The sequence below is a fragment of the Nuphar pumila genome, chromosome 7 (assembly GCF_984573655.1).
Source record: "Nuphar pumila chromosome 7, dmNupPumi1.hap1.1, whole genome shotgun sequence".
NCBI classification, from domain to species: domain Eukaryota; kingdom Viridiplantae; phylum Streptophyta; class Magnoliopsida; order Nymphaeales; family Nymphaeaceae; genus Nuphar; species Nuphar pumila.
Window position 1 is genome coordinate 31,727,414 of NC_143255.1, and position 13,758 is coordinate 31,741,171.

The 13,758-nt window shown below is 39.5% G+C and overlaps 1 protein-coding gene across 1 annotated transcript in view; it reads left to right on the forward strand.

Moving 5' to 3' along the window:
- LOC149831781 (uncharacterized) overlaps window positions 1–13,643 on the forward strand; it is a 38,892-nt gene extending 25,249 nt beyond the window's left edge. The window contains exons 2-3 of the mRNA XM_090014123.1: window positions 12,423–12,573; window positions 12,680–13,643. Of these exons, the coding sequence (XP_089870249.1) occupies window positions 12,423–12,573; window positions 12,680–13,428 (900 nt within the window). The 3' untranslated portion in view covers window positions 13,429–13,643. The remainder of the gene's footprint in view (window positions 1–12,422; window positions 12,574–12,679) is intronic.
- The last annotated feature ends 115 nt before the right edge of the window (window positions 13,644–13,758 follow it).

Below are 13,758 nucleotides of genomic sequence, written 5' to 3' on the forward strand. Positions count from 1 at the left end.
ACTGTTAAGGCTGTAAGATAACTCATGCAAACCTCAAGAAAGATGATTACAAGTACAAGCAGAGCATGTGAGAAAAGAAAAACGATAAACAAGGAAAAAAGCATTCTATAGCTGAAAGATGGCATTCACAATAACTGATACTTGCGGACACCCATCCAATACTACAACAGATCCATGATACTGCATGGTTCTGAAGCAAATTGTCAATGCAACAAGGTGTATAATTTCAAAATATAGTTAAAATCATTCAAACAGCAAAAGGTTATGGCCAGTGTTGTTAAAAACGCGCCTCAAGGCGCAAAAAACGCGCCTCGCATCAAGGAGAGGGCTTTTGTGCCTTGAGGCGCAGTTAAAAAGCGTAAACCCATGTAGGCGTACGCCTCTTGCGCCTTGAGGCGTACGCCTTGAGACGAGGCGCGCCTCAGCGTGAGGCGCACACGCCTTATTTTGTTGGTCAAATAAGAGTCAAATCCCTCATTTGACCAACAATAACATCTCACCCCCGACCCTAATAAGGGTTGGGAGCCCTAATTTCCCTAATCTCCTCTCTCGCAGCCCCTCTCTCCCTGTCGTCTCTCGTAGCCCCTCTCTCTCTCTCTCTCTCGTCTCTTGCAGTCCCTCTCTCTCGTCTCTCTCACTCTCTTGCTTCCCCGCCTCTTCCTTCTCGCCGGAAGTAGCCGCGACGCTGGCAACCCTTGCCAGACACCAGGTAACCCCGACCCCCTTCATTCATCCTTGGCTATTACTACAACCTTTCTTTTGGATAGTGCTGATCAACAACATAGACAAAAAAAGAACAAGCTTAAATGTTTAAAAGTTGGAAATGTAGTGTGAATGATTACTGATGCAAAAACACTGATTTGGTCCTCTTGATGCTTGCAACTATGTATGGACCAAGCGATTCACGTGCATGGATAGACTGAGTATTTGAGCCAGCTGCGCGGATGGTTTTTCAACCTAAAAATTGTTATGTCCAATTGCCATTCACGTGTAGATTTTTCGGTTGGCTTACTGAGATATTTCAGTGATTTAACTGCCAAGCCAAATTCCAGATATTGAGGTTTTGCTACGAGCAGTATCACGGTGCTGTAGGCCATTAAACAGAAAAAGAAACTATTGAGTTACTCTTTAAGAAAGTGCACTGCAGCCATACATGCGTCCGAAAAAGATTGTTTCCAACCTCTTTCAATTGTGCCTAACCTTTTTTTAAGAAATGGAGGTTTTGGAGTTTGATTCAGGTGGAAGTGAATCCATGATCAATCTGGACCATGTTTTCGTATAAAAAAAAACAAAAATAGAAAAAGATGCTTGATAACAACGTAATCAAGGTCATGGTCCAGTTTCTTCAACCATACAGATAAATAAGTTTGTTTTTGGCAATATAGTGGATCTAGTAAGAACCCTTATAATAGGCATACTTTTGATTTGATGTTTGCTTAAATATTGCTAGAATGCAAGTCCAGTGTTAATTACAAACTCTATACTTTTGATTTTATTTTGTGTTGGTTGTTGCTTCATCAATAAAGTATTTCTTATTTATTTATAATTTTAAATAATTTTTATAGTTTTTTTAAGGTAATTTTTTTGAGGCTTACGCTTTGCGCCTCGAGGCTTATGCCTCGCCTCAGATTTTGGTGGAGCGCCTCGCTACGCCTCAACGCTTTTCACAACACTGGTTATGGCAGAATTCTTAAAATATGGTTTGCTGCCAATAAAAAAGGTCACACCAATTTCACAATCACAATACCACTACAAAGTGTAAAGAAAACAACTGGAAAATTAAACTGAACTCACAGGATTGTTGGCTGTAAGAGCATATGCAATACATGAATCAGCTAGCTCGTCAATTTCCTCCATGTTATGCTATTTCATCTTATTCGTACATCAGCAAGTGCATATCCCAAAAATATTTGCTTTAACAAGGAAATATGGATGATGCACGGATAATCTGAATGTTACAAAAAGCACAAAGTGGTAAACGCCTCACTGCAACGCCTCAGTAGCTTGAGCGTGCGCTTCGCCTCTGAGGCGTACGCTTCAGGTACTGAGGCGTACGCCTACGCTTCTCACAACACTGGTCGATACCACAAAGTTGTTCATACAGAATGTGATTAAGTATTGGGGAATCCTCGAGAGTATCGTCAAACATCTTGACGCCCACTTCACTGGCAAATTTTGGCGAGAGGTATTTCGCTTGATGGGGAAAGACTTGCATTTTAGCACAAGTTTTCACCCTCAAACCGATGGGCAAATGGAGAGAATCATGACATGCTGGAGGAATATCTGCGATATTTTGTTAGTGCCAATCAAAGAGATTTTGTTGATTTTCTTGATGCTGCTCAATTCTGCTACAATCTCTAAAAAATTGAGTCGTCCAATTGTAGTCCATTTGAAGTTACAACAGGACAACAGTTGCAGACTCCACACTCTCTTGCCATGCGAGGACGTGGCAAAACGCCTTATGCATACCAGTTCGTCAGGAATTGGTAGGATCAGACAAAGTTGGCAAATGTGTATCTGAAGAAGGCAACCAAGCGCATGAAGAAATGGGCGGACGAGAAGCATCAACCAACAAAATTTTATGTTGGAGATAAGGTGTTGGCGAAGCTCTTCCCCGACCGCACAACTATCTTTTTTGGCCACCACCGAGAGCTCATTCGCAAGTATGACGACCCTTTCACCATCACCAAGCACGTTGAAAACTTGGCGTACAAGCTGAACTTGCTATTGAATTTTCAAGTGCATCTGATCTTTCATGTGTGTAACCTGAAGTCGTTCTATAAAGATGAAGGAGACCCTCAACGTGCATCCATTCCGCAGCGCCCGCCATCAATAGTCAGTATCCCAGGCAGAGAATCGGAAGTCATCTTCAACCACTCCAATAACTACCTTGGTGAAGTCAAGAAGTACTTGGTGCAATGAAAATGTCTACCAGAACGTGAAGCCACCTGGGAGAAAGCTACCCACATGTTTGAACATCGTCAACTTGTGGAGGACTACCATGAACAATTGGCGTCGAGGACGATGCCAACTTAGGCGGGGAAGCGTGTTTCGGACCGCCATGTTTTTACCTTTCTGTTTTTGATGTATATACCTCTTTGGCACTCTCTAGTGCTTGTATATAGCCTTTTGGCTTAAGAACCCCGTGTATGGGGCTCTTCTCTCTCCCTCTCTATGAACTTTACTTACAAGTTGCTATAAAGAAGTTTTATGCATCCTTGCCTCCTTACTCTCTTTATTCTTGTTCATGCATGTACTCTTGCTTCCACTCCTGCCCGTGTATTACGAGTTTGCAAGGCATGCGTTCGATGTTTGTGACTACCTGAAGCTACGCCGCGGGGGCCTTCACATCTAAGCGCGTGACAACATGAATCATATGGTAAGGGTTAGTTTCATGTCATCAATTGAGACATACTTTCTTGAAAAATAAAAAAGAAAACAAGTCTTTGTTTTTATGGCCATCTCAATTAAATCTTTGGTCAGTTGGCCATAGTAGGGCAACCCAAGGTTGTAAGTAGAGTATCGTAACTCGTGTCGGTCAGACCCAAAGTAAGATACATATCATATCATAAAAAAATTTAAATTTTACTAAAAAAATTCTTAAAAAATATAAAAAAGCTGAAAAAAAAAACAAAAAAATGTAGAATACAAGAACATAATATATTTATGTAATAAGATTAACTAAACATAGATATGTTATCAAACATTTAACAACCTCACATTTGGTTGTCTAGCCACGCATCTAATTACCACAAATACAATCGATTAAGACAAAATAATGGTACATTCAAAAGCCAAAAGGTTTTCATAACTCGTTACAATAGTTAAAGTTACATTTTTTATTTACAGAATGCCATGCTAGGGGGAAGGGCATACAAGCTAGTGTTCTGAATCATATGTCTATATAAAAGTCATCTTCACTATCAAACTTCAGCTCAATGATTTCCTTTGCTTGTTGTATCGTTCAATGGCTTGGGGTGATGATGGGTTATCTTCATTTTCTGAATTAGGGACCACCTCTGGCAATTTTTCTCCCACAAATGCTACATGTATTCGTGTTTTTTTTATCTTCTATAAGACTAGTAAGAAGCTCAACACAACATCAGTAAGAATGTGATGTGTACATAATTTTACAGTGGAGTTTCTATTCCCCACAACATGACATTTAAATCTATATAATCCTCCATGCATTACAAAACCACAAAAGTTACACTTTACCATTCTTTTCAAACACATTTCCAAGTCAACCTTCACCCTTCATCGACCTCCTAAAACACGAATTACTAAATCTAATCACTGTAAAGATGTAAACAATGCTCAATAACACACTTAGAGACAAATTTTGAGTTGTAAGGGCACAAAAAATAGGATTAAAGGTAAAAAACTAAAAGTAAAGTAATATCTTCTAAGAGCATAAAAAAAGAAAGGAGCTTACCCTTCTTCAACTTCAATCATATACTAATGAAGCAAAGAAAGATGATTTTTTACTTTATTTCACTTTCTTGAGTGAAAATTTGGTGAAAATGCACTCTTACGCGAGAAAACCACAAAAGCCTCTTCCTTGCGCAAGAATCGAACACCAAAACGCTCTCAAGTCTTCTATGGGTGCATGGGTTTTCTCTAAAGGTCTCTACATAAATGGAGAAATCGACCTTAAGGTCTTTAAAACCCAAAGTAAAAGAAGTTTCGGCCCTTTTAAAGTGTGTCTGAAGTGTATCATACGATACAATACACCTGAGTGTCTATCATATCGTTAGAATACATAGTAACGATATGTATCATACTTTATCATATGATATGATATGATACAACGTTGGGGCAACCTATTAGTGATTATGATAAAGTTTTGTTATACCTTACGCTTACTTGGTGATGACTATAAGAATTTCATTATCAACTTAACAATGAGATCATAATTCTCTAGATTTTCAAAATCACACCCTTTATTGCTGCAATATGATGTTATGTTTAGGAAGTTCCACCTCCTATAGTGATGTGTTTTTTCACAATAACATTGTTGGGTGCAAATGAATTACAAAGGACAAATATGATGAGACAATTGAAAAATATGAGACTGGCCTTGTTGCCAAAGGTTTCAATCAACAACATGGTATGGACTACAGAGAAACATTCAGCCCTGTGGTAAAAATTGTTACAATTCTATATTTTTGGTTTTTTCATGCAATTGATCATTGTATCAACTAGTTGTAAAATTTCATTCTTGAGGTGAAGATTGAATTCGAGATCCAAACTCTTGAAAGTCTGATTTTGGATATTGCATCTTCCGTGGAAGAAAATTTCTTGGACGAATAAGAAGCAAAAGAGTGTGTCCAGGTCTAGCACAGAGGCAGAATGTAGGGCATTAGTTGACAAAATATTTGAAATTGTAGGGATAAAAAAATGCCCTGACTTTGGTGTACATACATGTTAGTCTAATATATTTTGTGATAACAGAAAGTGCATTAGTATTGGCTATCAATCCAGAATTTCATAACAGAACACATACATATTGACTATCATTTGGTGCGGAAAATGTGGAGAATGGTAATATAGAAACATAATTTGAGATTAGAACTTTCGGTCACAAATATATTCATAAAGGGCATTTTAAAAGAAATATTCGGATTTCATAGAATCAAGTTGTGAAAAGCGTTGAGGCGTAGCGAGGCGCTCCACCAAAATCTGAGGCGAGGCGTAAGCCTCGAGGCGCAAAGCGTAAGCCTCAATTTTTTTTTTTTAAAACTTAAAAAAACTATAAAAATTATCTAAAATTATAAATAAATAAGAAATGCTTTATTGATGAAGCACCAACCAACACGAAATAAAAAATCTCAAATAAATACGAAAAAATATGAGATTAACATGTAAAAGTAACATTAATGCAACAACTTGATCTATTTAAGTATCTAAGAAATAAAATATGAGCATTCATTCAATAAAAAACTGACATTAACAACAAAATGCATATTAGCACTAACAACCTCGGTTTGGAAGAAAGCCTGATCCTTGTAAAAATTAGAATTCATTATGTAAAAAACCATACTAGTTGGAGCATTGACATGGTAAATGAATTGGATTCTGGACTGAAAAATGGAGTGGATGCCCTGAGACACTTGTTGCGTCGATTGGGTAAGACTAAACGCAACCCTAGTTGGAGTGATGTTCGGTAAATGTTTGAAATACTTAGATATCACTATTTTCTTAATCAAGTGCTACTTGGAGAACAATGTGCACAGTCGTGCTTAGTGAAGGTGTGTGTGTACTGTTTGCAATATAGGTAACAAACGCAGGTACGTATGAAGGTCCTATGAAATGCATACGGTGAATGCATTGTGTAAATAACCATATTAATCAGAGCATTGATAACAGTACTCTGGACTGAACAATGGAGTGGATGCACTTTGTTACTTGTTGCATGAATTCGGTAAGACTAAACCAAGACCTAGTTGGAGCGATCGTCCGATGAAGGTTTGAATATTTAAGAATCACCATTTCCTTCATTCATTGCTACTTGGAGCTATTTGCAGAGCTTAGCGAAGGTGTGAAAGCTTCATTCTCAATATCGATAACAAAAATTCAAGGGTATATGAAACTTATATGTGATATTGTAATGTTGTTTGTGCAAGTGGAAATTCAGAGATGCTTCATTTAGTTAAGAATCATTTGCCACATGCCCCATGAACCATATTTCTTGCTGTTTCTAGCAAGGTTCCTACACAGCAGAAGGCCAAACACAATATTTTTTGAACAAAAGGACACAAAAGGAACTTGATTTAGCTTCCTAAAACACTGTCCAATTTCAATAGAACAGAAATTAAAGAACTGTATCAATCAACAACTGTGACCGTGAATTTATCGAACTACATCAATTCTCAAAAATTCAAGCGTGTAGAAGCTCGCCAACGATCAAAGAAGCCGGTACAAATCATAAAATCATCGTGACGTCGATCAACCACTAAAATTCCGAAACGAACCAGTCAATTAGATCAGTTCAACCACACAGGAACTCGTATTTCGACGCGCAATCACGTCAAAATTCAGGATTTATCAAAAAGAAATAATTTGTGAATCTGAAACCACCAAAAACCCCACGGAAAACAAACCCTTGTTGAGGATGATATCGAAGGTTTTGGGGGAGCGAATGCGACCGTGAGCGGCGTGAAGAATGGCGCTGCCCTTGAGGACGATCTTGGCGAGATAGTGGACGCACTTCGTAGGCTGAGGTTGAGTTCCCAATTCTTCCTCTGACACCGCCAAATCTCTTCACTCAATGGAATTCATAAACGCCCCAAAAGAAATGAAGGATACTGATTCTGTTTGTGGGAGCGATGAATCTGACGGGAAGATTGGAGAATAAGACGGTGGATCAGGCTTTCTTCCAAACCGAGTCTGGTTAACCATTTTTTTTTAATGCGTGCCTCACAGTGAGGTGCGCCACGCCTCAAGGCACATGAGGCATGCGCCTATATGCTTTTATGCTTTTTTACCGCGCCTCAAGGCACAAAGGCCCTCGCCTCGAGGCGAGGCTCGCTTTTTGCGCCTTGAGGCGCGTTTTTAACAACACTGCTTGAACCCCATGTACAACTTGAGGAGTGTTGACCTAGTGACCGAGAGCATTTTAATCATTTACGTGTCCTTGTTTCTTAGGTTTCATGTCTGGTGGCATTTTAGTTATTTTTGAATTTCGATTGATGTAATGTAGTTAGGGAGTATTTATATAATATCTTACATTGTTGGTGTAGTTGTTATTTATTGTATGTTGTATGTCATTTTTGTAAAGTACCCATTAGTGGATCTCTTATTAATAAAGCTAATGTGTGTTAACCCCGCACAAGCGATGAACATTTAAGGCTTTGTGTGACTTCTCTTTTAAGGTATTCCAAGCTTTTCGTCTTCTCTCTTCACGTTATCAGCCTATGTCATGCGTGACCCATGTGCTGCCTGGAAAAGGTGGGCATATGTTGACCAGGCTGGGCCTCTCAAAACAATGTTTTAAAACCCGGTAACTCGCGACTCGACTTGGCATGGGTTGACAAGTCAATTCGGTGACTCGGCCGAGTCATGACAAGTTTATATTTTCTATAAAATATGTAAAATGTATATATAATATGTTTATATATATTATATTTGTAAATGTTACATATAATATGTATCATAATATACATGTTTGTTATGTATACAAAGTATACATATTATATTATATATTTATGCAAATATATCATTTATATACTATACCTAATATGGAATTATGGATTATATATACATAAAAAATATCTTTTATGTATTACTCGGCTGAGTTTTGTTGATTCCCAGGTCATTCAATAATTTGACCCAGTCAATGGTCGAGTCGAGCTGAGTCACTGAGGTGAGTTTTTAAACACTGCTTGAAACCAGCCCAAGCCCTGCCCAAAGGCATCGGGGTGTATGGCGGGCAGCCTGGTTCAGTGCCCAATCCTTGGTATAGTTAAAACTTTCTTATTGCTTGTGTTGGTTTTGCAATTTTTGGTCTTTATGTTAAGGGTACATGTTGGAACTGGTATAGTTAATCTTTCTTATTGCTTGTATTGGTTTTGCTCTTCGGTTTTTAAGTAGGGTTACGAATGGGATGGTCCTGCATCAGCTGATGGGTTTCTCAGTCTTCATTTTCAAGCTATGGCTTGATGGAATTGCATGTTTTTCGTCTGCAACCATTCAAGCCTCCATGAGGAAGATTCTTTTTCCTTTCGTCCATTTATTTTCTCTCTTGTAGTTCATGCTTGAGTCTACTGTCAAAATGAAAGGCCGTTTAAGCTTCTATTTTGACCTAGTTTCTAGGCATTTTGACTCAGTGTACCTTTTGAATTTTTAATGCTTCTTCTGTATCTCCCGTTCAATAGTGAGAATCATTTGTCATCTCCTTTTTGTGGGAGGCAAGAAAAGGATCTTTAGCTGGTTAAAAATATTATTAGAATTTGTAATGACCTGGGAAAGTTGAGATAGTAAGATTATCTTTCATTTTCAGACATGCAAGAATCAAGTATAACCATTACAGGGATGACTCTAAAGTCCTGAGAAGCACAGCAACTAGGTGTAGTGTACATAACCAAATCTCAGAAACAAGGGTCCTGGTGATAGACCTATATCCCATTCAGAAACTGGCATATAGTAGACTGGGGTTGCTCTGTCCCATGACATGACAATGCATCATTCTTCCTCCAAGTACTTTTCTTTAAGTTGCTGGTTTTGTATATGTGAGCCTTCTTTTGTCCAAAAAAGGATTGTTTGTTTAGTTGTTTATATAGAACTAGAGTTTCGTATCATTCTTTCAGTGAGTTGCTGCTGCTTAGTGAACAGAGAACACCTTCCGAGTATAGGAGAACCATTTTGTTCAGATGAAGCTATAAGGGATTTATTTAATATGTTCCACTGTTATATCACATTAATTTTTTCCATTAGGTAATTAAAAGAAGACCAATTGAAAAAACAAAAGCATAATATGATCTTGTATATGCGTTATGGTTCTCTATTTGAAGTCCATGTGAAGACCTACTACTGTGTTGCTATAATGATGTTATAGGACAATTGTTAGGAAACTCTAGTATTTTGCCTCTTAGTAGCCTGATTCTCTACCTTCCGTGGCAGTCCTCGCTCTTGAATCATGATTCTGTGGTTCAGAAGCTAATAAAAAGGTATATCATGTTGCATAGTTGAATCAGAAAACCAAGATAGACCCAAAATAAGTCTTCTTTTTAAGATGAGAGTTACATGTAACGTTCATATTATTACTTGTGTGCTTGTATCAGCACATAAACTGAAGTGCTAGAGAGTTGCACGTATGGCCTATATATTCATGTGTATAACTGGGCAAGTGAGCAACATTAAATGCATCAGATTGTTGTTAAGGGTCAAGAATAATTCCTGGCCAAATCTAAAGATTGTTGTTATCTCCCCTATCAGAGGTCTCAAATTAGGCCAGGATACATTGAGGAATAGTAAGAGATGGAGATACGTATGGCAATGTTGGCTATTTATTTCTTGGTGGATGATTTGGAAGGAAAGGGCTAACTGCATTTTCAAGGGAAGCAAAAAAAGGTTTCACTCACATTCTGTGCTCAATTCTTAATTACGTGTTTTTGTGTATCAAAGCCAAATGGGGGAACTCAGATCTTGCTTGGCTTAGACCCTTTATGGGTCCCAGGTAAAGGGTCCCAGGTTTTTTGAGTTGTTTTGCACTGATATTTTGTCAACCCTAGCTGAAGTATTACTGATCTTTCTTTTTCTTCTGAATAAAATTTCCCTTCTCAGAAAAAACATTAAAGGCATGTCCGGTTTGTTCCAAAAGAATCGCTTTCTCAGGGGAACCTGAGAAAGTGATTCTAAAAGCCCCTGAAATCTCATGTTCTTCTGAATATGAGATTTCATTGATTGAGGATTTCAAATCAGAATGTCAAATCAGAATGATTCGAAATCACACCCAATGGCTAGTAGAGGAGGAGGCATGGCTCATCGCTGTCGGGGGTGTCTCCTGCCGGCCTGCTCTGTCCGGCGGATGGGGCACGGTCGGTGGCTGGCACTCCACCTGCCTGATTTAGAGGCAAAGAAGAGGAGAGCCCGGCGGCTGATTTCAACCCACCGCCGGCTCGTGCTTGCTCCCACGATGGTTGCTGGAGGTGGCTCCAGTCCAGCGTGGCCTGTGGGTGGCCGCCAGAGAGTCCCTGGGCGACGGCAGTCAGGCTGGCAACCGTTTAGACTGGCTTCATGATCTGGATTGGGGAAGGCTGAACCCTTCGAGAAGCTCCTGTGAGGTGCAGGCAGCCATCGATCTGGCTGTGTCAGGCGGTGATGGGGGTGGTCCTTTGGCAGTCTCCTCCTGCTCCTCTTCTTCCCACCTCCTCCTTCTTCTCTCTCTCCTTTCTTTTCCCTTTTTTCCATCTTTTGTAACACCTGGCACAAAGCTGCTGCCAGGTGTTACTATCTGGTCTGATGGTTCCGACCTGGGTCAAACCTAGGTCTGATGGACCTGGATCTGAATTAGAGCTGGTTCAGACCCAGGTCACAATTCTGCATAATACCGAACATGCCAACTGAACAGGAGAATCACTTTCTCATGAGACTCTAAATCACATGTTCTGGGAGCAGCCAAACATGCCCTAAATGCATCAGTTGCCAATGTACTAGAAAAAAATAATATTTAGACGAGGAGTGTGCATCTGTTGAGATGTTTGGAAAAAGTTTGATTGAATATCAACATGATTGATAGTGTGGCACCGTTCTCACCCAAGAGCATATGGGGAGCAGATAAAGTTTTTCAATGTTTAACAAAGCTGTTGCTCCATCGTTGGAGTAGCTTTTGGTGGATTTGGTGACAGATAGAGGAGCTTTCCTATTTCAGGGGATGGCTCTAAGAACTTCATTTGTTGCTACTTTTGGAGAGTGTTGACAGCTCATCAAATACTTGCATAGGGCGAGTGCTTGTTTAATTTTATGTTCTTGTTTTTATTAATAAAGGTGTCTTGCATTTAAGAAATTGAATCATAACGGTCATCACAATTGTTCACCATTTGTCATCCTCATCATTTGTTCCAACCAGTCTCCATTGTTGAATATAGTTGGAGATAATAAAAACTTAAGAGCTTTGTGTGTCCTCTTCACAAGTTACTTTTTTGCATTTAAATGTTTTTTCCCACCATAACAAAATAACGGATAGAGATTTATGTTAGAAATCATGAATTTCTAAATTTCAAAAACCCTCTCTTTTGGTACAAATGTTTGAGTAATTCTATTGCACTCTGTATATTGCAAGGTCATAAACCCCAGAAAGTCTGATATTAGGCTGATTCGGGGTCAGATCTTACCCTAAAATCATGATTTATTGTAGCTTGTGCATTGTTAAGTGGTTGACTAGGCTTTGTTTAGATTGTTTTGCTGTGAGGTAAACCTTCAATGTTAGTTATGTACACAGTGGGTCTTTATACCTCGGATCAAGACTGTTATTATAAGTTGTCTGCCAACTTGCTTCTTGGGAATATATTCAGGGACCAAGTTTCTAGTCTGGTATAAATCTTTCACCAATTCATGCATCAACTTGTTTCTATCAATTTTGTTATGCTTTGCATGCCTTTCTATCCTTATTCATTTCATATCTTATATATGATACACTCTGTGACTTGCTTCCAAAATTTGTTTTGATGGTTTGAGTATCTGTTTCTGGAAGATGCCTTCTGATCTGCATTTAGCAGTTCTGTAGTTATAATATCTCTCAATTAGTTTTTGTTTTTGTTTTTTTAATCTCTTCAAAAAGAATAAAAGAGCAAGCATCTCTGACATTGCAACGTGTCTGTGTTCTCTAAAACAAAAAGCCTATATATGCGTTTGTCCTGCCATATGGAGCCTTGACAGAAAATTGCATGAGAATAACATAATTCCTGCTCTATTATTCACAGTTCATTCCTAAGAAGGGAGGGACACCGAGGAGGAACGAGATTGTTTTTGTTTCACCAACTGGGGAGGAGATTAGGAACAAGACACAACTGGACAAGTATCTCAAAGCACACCCGGGGGGCCTTTCACCCTCAGAATTTGATTGGGGGACTGGTCTCTCTCTCTCTCTCTCTCTCTCTCACACACACACACACACACACACACACACACATGTACACATGGAGCTTGGTGATAACCTGCTGTTTTATCTGACAAGCAGGTGATACACCTAGGCGCTCTGCAAGAATAAGTGAGAAAGCAAAGGCAACTGAAACGCCAGAACATGAGCCTCCTAAAAAGCGTGAGAGGAAATCATCAAGCTCAAAGAAGGGTGCTGGCAAGCAAAAAGGTGAGGAAGAAAAAGAAACTCCTGAGGAGGAAGCTGCGGCTGCTAAAGCAGAAAATGAAGCTGGAAAGGAGGTTAGAATGCAGGATGCAGCCGAAGGTGAGGGAGATGCTGAAATTAAAATGCAAGATACAGCTGAAGGTGGGGGAGATGCTGAAGTTAAAATGCAAGATGCAGCCGAAGGTGGAGATGCCGACAAACATGCTGAACAAGAAACTGCAACAGACAAAGATGGTATCAAGCAGGATGATGAGGAGAAGCGAGTTGAAGACACTATGGTTGACCTCCAAGAGAAAGAAGAAGAAAAGGAGAACAAGCCGCCTTCCGAGCCGGAGGAACAAACTGATGAGAAAGTGGAAGAGGAACGGAATGCAACTAATGCCAATGATGAGGTTCAACCTTTGCCAGTTGATGTGAATGGGGAACAATCATCTGAGAAGGAGAATGATAAGGCCATTGCACATCCACCTCCATATGAGGCACCTGTGCCTGAGTCTACCGAGGTAGTTTCAGTTGAGAAACAGGAAAAGGTGGTCGAGAGTCTGCCGGAGGTCCGAGATATTCATTCCTTGAGCCATGAGGACGGCCAACATGCCCCAGAGCCTTCAGCAGTTAGCTGCTGAAACAAATGACTCTTTCTTTTTTGTATCAGTAGTCTTCTGTATGTGTATTGCCTCTCTTAGTTTCTCAGGACTTTAGGTACACACAGCTTTTGCTACGTCTCTGAAACTATGCAATCCAGAGCGTCTTAAGTTATAGCTTGTGAAAGCGTGTATTGTTATCCTCGAACATGGTATTTGTCATCTCTAACCTTAGAAAGTTATGTTGACTCCTGACATTTGGGCATTCTAGAACTTCAGTTTAAGCATGAAGTCGGTCATGCTCATAGAGTGGATGCACCCATTTTATGCTGAGCACAAAACAGGTTAGCTCGCGCCGGTGGGCGCCTCTTT